Source organism: Microcaecilia unicolor, chromosome 2 (assembly GCF_901765095.1).
Source record: "Microcaecilia unicolor chromosome 2, aMicUni1.1, whole genome shotgun sequence".
In the NCBI taxonomy this organism is placed as follows: domain Eukaryota; kingdom Metazoa; phylum Chordata; class Amphibia; order Gymnophiona; family Siphonopidae; genus Microcaecilia; species Microcaecilia unicolor.
In genome coordinates this window covers 247,564,411-247,566,067 of record NC_044032.1, presented here as the reverse complement: position 1 = coordinate 247,566,067, position 1,657 = coordinate 247,564,411, and the positions used below count along the sequence as shown (strand labels likewise).

General features: G+C 37.4%; 1 protein-coding gene across 1 annotated transcript; it reads right to left on the bottom strand.

The window, feature by feature from the left end:
- Window positions 1-322: 322 nt before the first annotated feature.
- LOC115461938 (olfactory receptor 1-like) lies at window positions 323-1,267 on the bottom strand. Its single transcript, XM_030191989.1, has one exon. It carries the CDS (start codon window positions 1,265-1,267, stop codon window positions 323-325), a length of 945 nt encoding a protein of 314 aa, XP_030047849.1.
- Window positions 1,268-1,657: the final 390 nt, after the last annotated feature.

The following is a 1,657-nucleotide window of genomic DNA, read 5'->3' as shown; positions in this document are numbered from 1 at the left end:
AACGGCCTTCTTCAGGGGTCTAAAATCAAACAAAATATAACAGATCAAAATATATACAACTTTATACATATATAAATGAAAATGGTTAAGAACAATTGGTTAAAAACAAAAACATCTAAAACATACACATATTGGAAAAGTATTACCAAAATATTTCAAAGGATAAAAAAACAACTGAAGGCATCTGCGGTGAGAGAAGGAGACAAGATAAAACTTAAAATTCAGATCCAAAATGGAACTATTATTTAAAGAAGACTGACAGAGAAAGGAAAAAATGTCTCTTCTATATTGTTAATGCAAGTAGTCTTTCTTTGGACAACGTTTACGCTCTAGAATAAGATCCTTTCCTCTGTAGAACTCTCTTCAATGCCATCTTCACCTCTCTGTTTCTAAGGCTGTAGATGAATGGGTTGAACATGGGAGAGAGTACATTGTACACCACGCTGGTGATCCTGTCCTTTGCCAAGGAATAGCTGGAGGAAGGACGTAAATACATAAAAAACAGTGTCCCATAGAAGAGTGTTACCACTGTAAGGTGGGAGGAGCAGGTAGAGAAGGTCTTCCACCTTCTATCAGTGGACTTGATCTTCAGGATGGTAGTGATGATGCAAACGTAGGAGATTAGTATAATAAAGAAGGGTGCCATTCCTAGCAGTGAAGCTTCTGCAAAGACCACCAGCTCATTAATAAAAGTGTCTGTGCAAGATACTTTTATCAACGCTGCAAGATCACAGAAGTAGTGCTGGATCTCTTTGGTCTTACAGAACGAAAGCCGAAATATCAACAGTGTATGCAGCAAGGAATGTAAAAAGCTGATGATCCAAGAAACAACTGACATACTTAGACATACTTTCTTGCTCATTATTGTGATGTAATGCAGTGGATGACAGATAGCAACATAACGGTCATAGGCCATGATGGACAGGAGTATACATTCTGAGCAGGCAAAGACAATGAAGAAATAGAGTTGAGCAATACATTCAGAGAAAGAGATTGTCTTAGAAACAGAGATGAGGTTACTTAACATTTTGGGGACAGTGACAGAAGTGAAACACATGTCCACAAAAGACAAATTACAAAGGAAGAAATACATGGGGGTATGGAGATGTGAGTTACCAGCAATCACTAAGATCATGGTTCCATTTCCCAGCAGGTTCATCATGTACATTGCCAGGAACACAACAAAGAGAAGACTTTGTAGCTCCACATGTTCTGTGAGGCCCATGAGAAGAAATTCAAGCGCTGTTGTCTGATTTCTCCATTCCATTTCAATCCTCTTTGTATAGAAATTCTCTTAGTATAGAAATCAATGAACACATTACACTGAGGAAAATGTATCGTATGGGCAGTGATATGGAGTGTCTTCTTCTCAAGATCAAAGATGAGACAATTCCACAGATGAAGACTTGGAGAGAATATGAAAATGTCTGGACAAAGGAAAAATAAAAGATAATAATATTTATCTTTCTCACCATTTAATAAAAGCCTTAAAAGTAACCAAAACTAGTCAGGCTACATCACACATTTCCAATTATAGGGCAAGATCTATAAATGGCACCTAAAAATTGACACAACACTATTCTATAGGATGAGCACTCTATAGAGTACCATTGGGCACCTTATTCAATGACCATCTTGGGTGCTGAATATGACACGA

Excerpts from the sequence above, each read along its gene's own strand:
- LOC115461938 (XM_030191989.1), bottom strand. The coding sequence starts at position 1,267 with ATGGAATGGAGAAATCAGACAACAGCGCTTGAATTTCTTCTCATGGGC.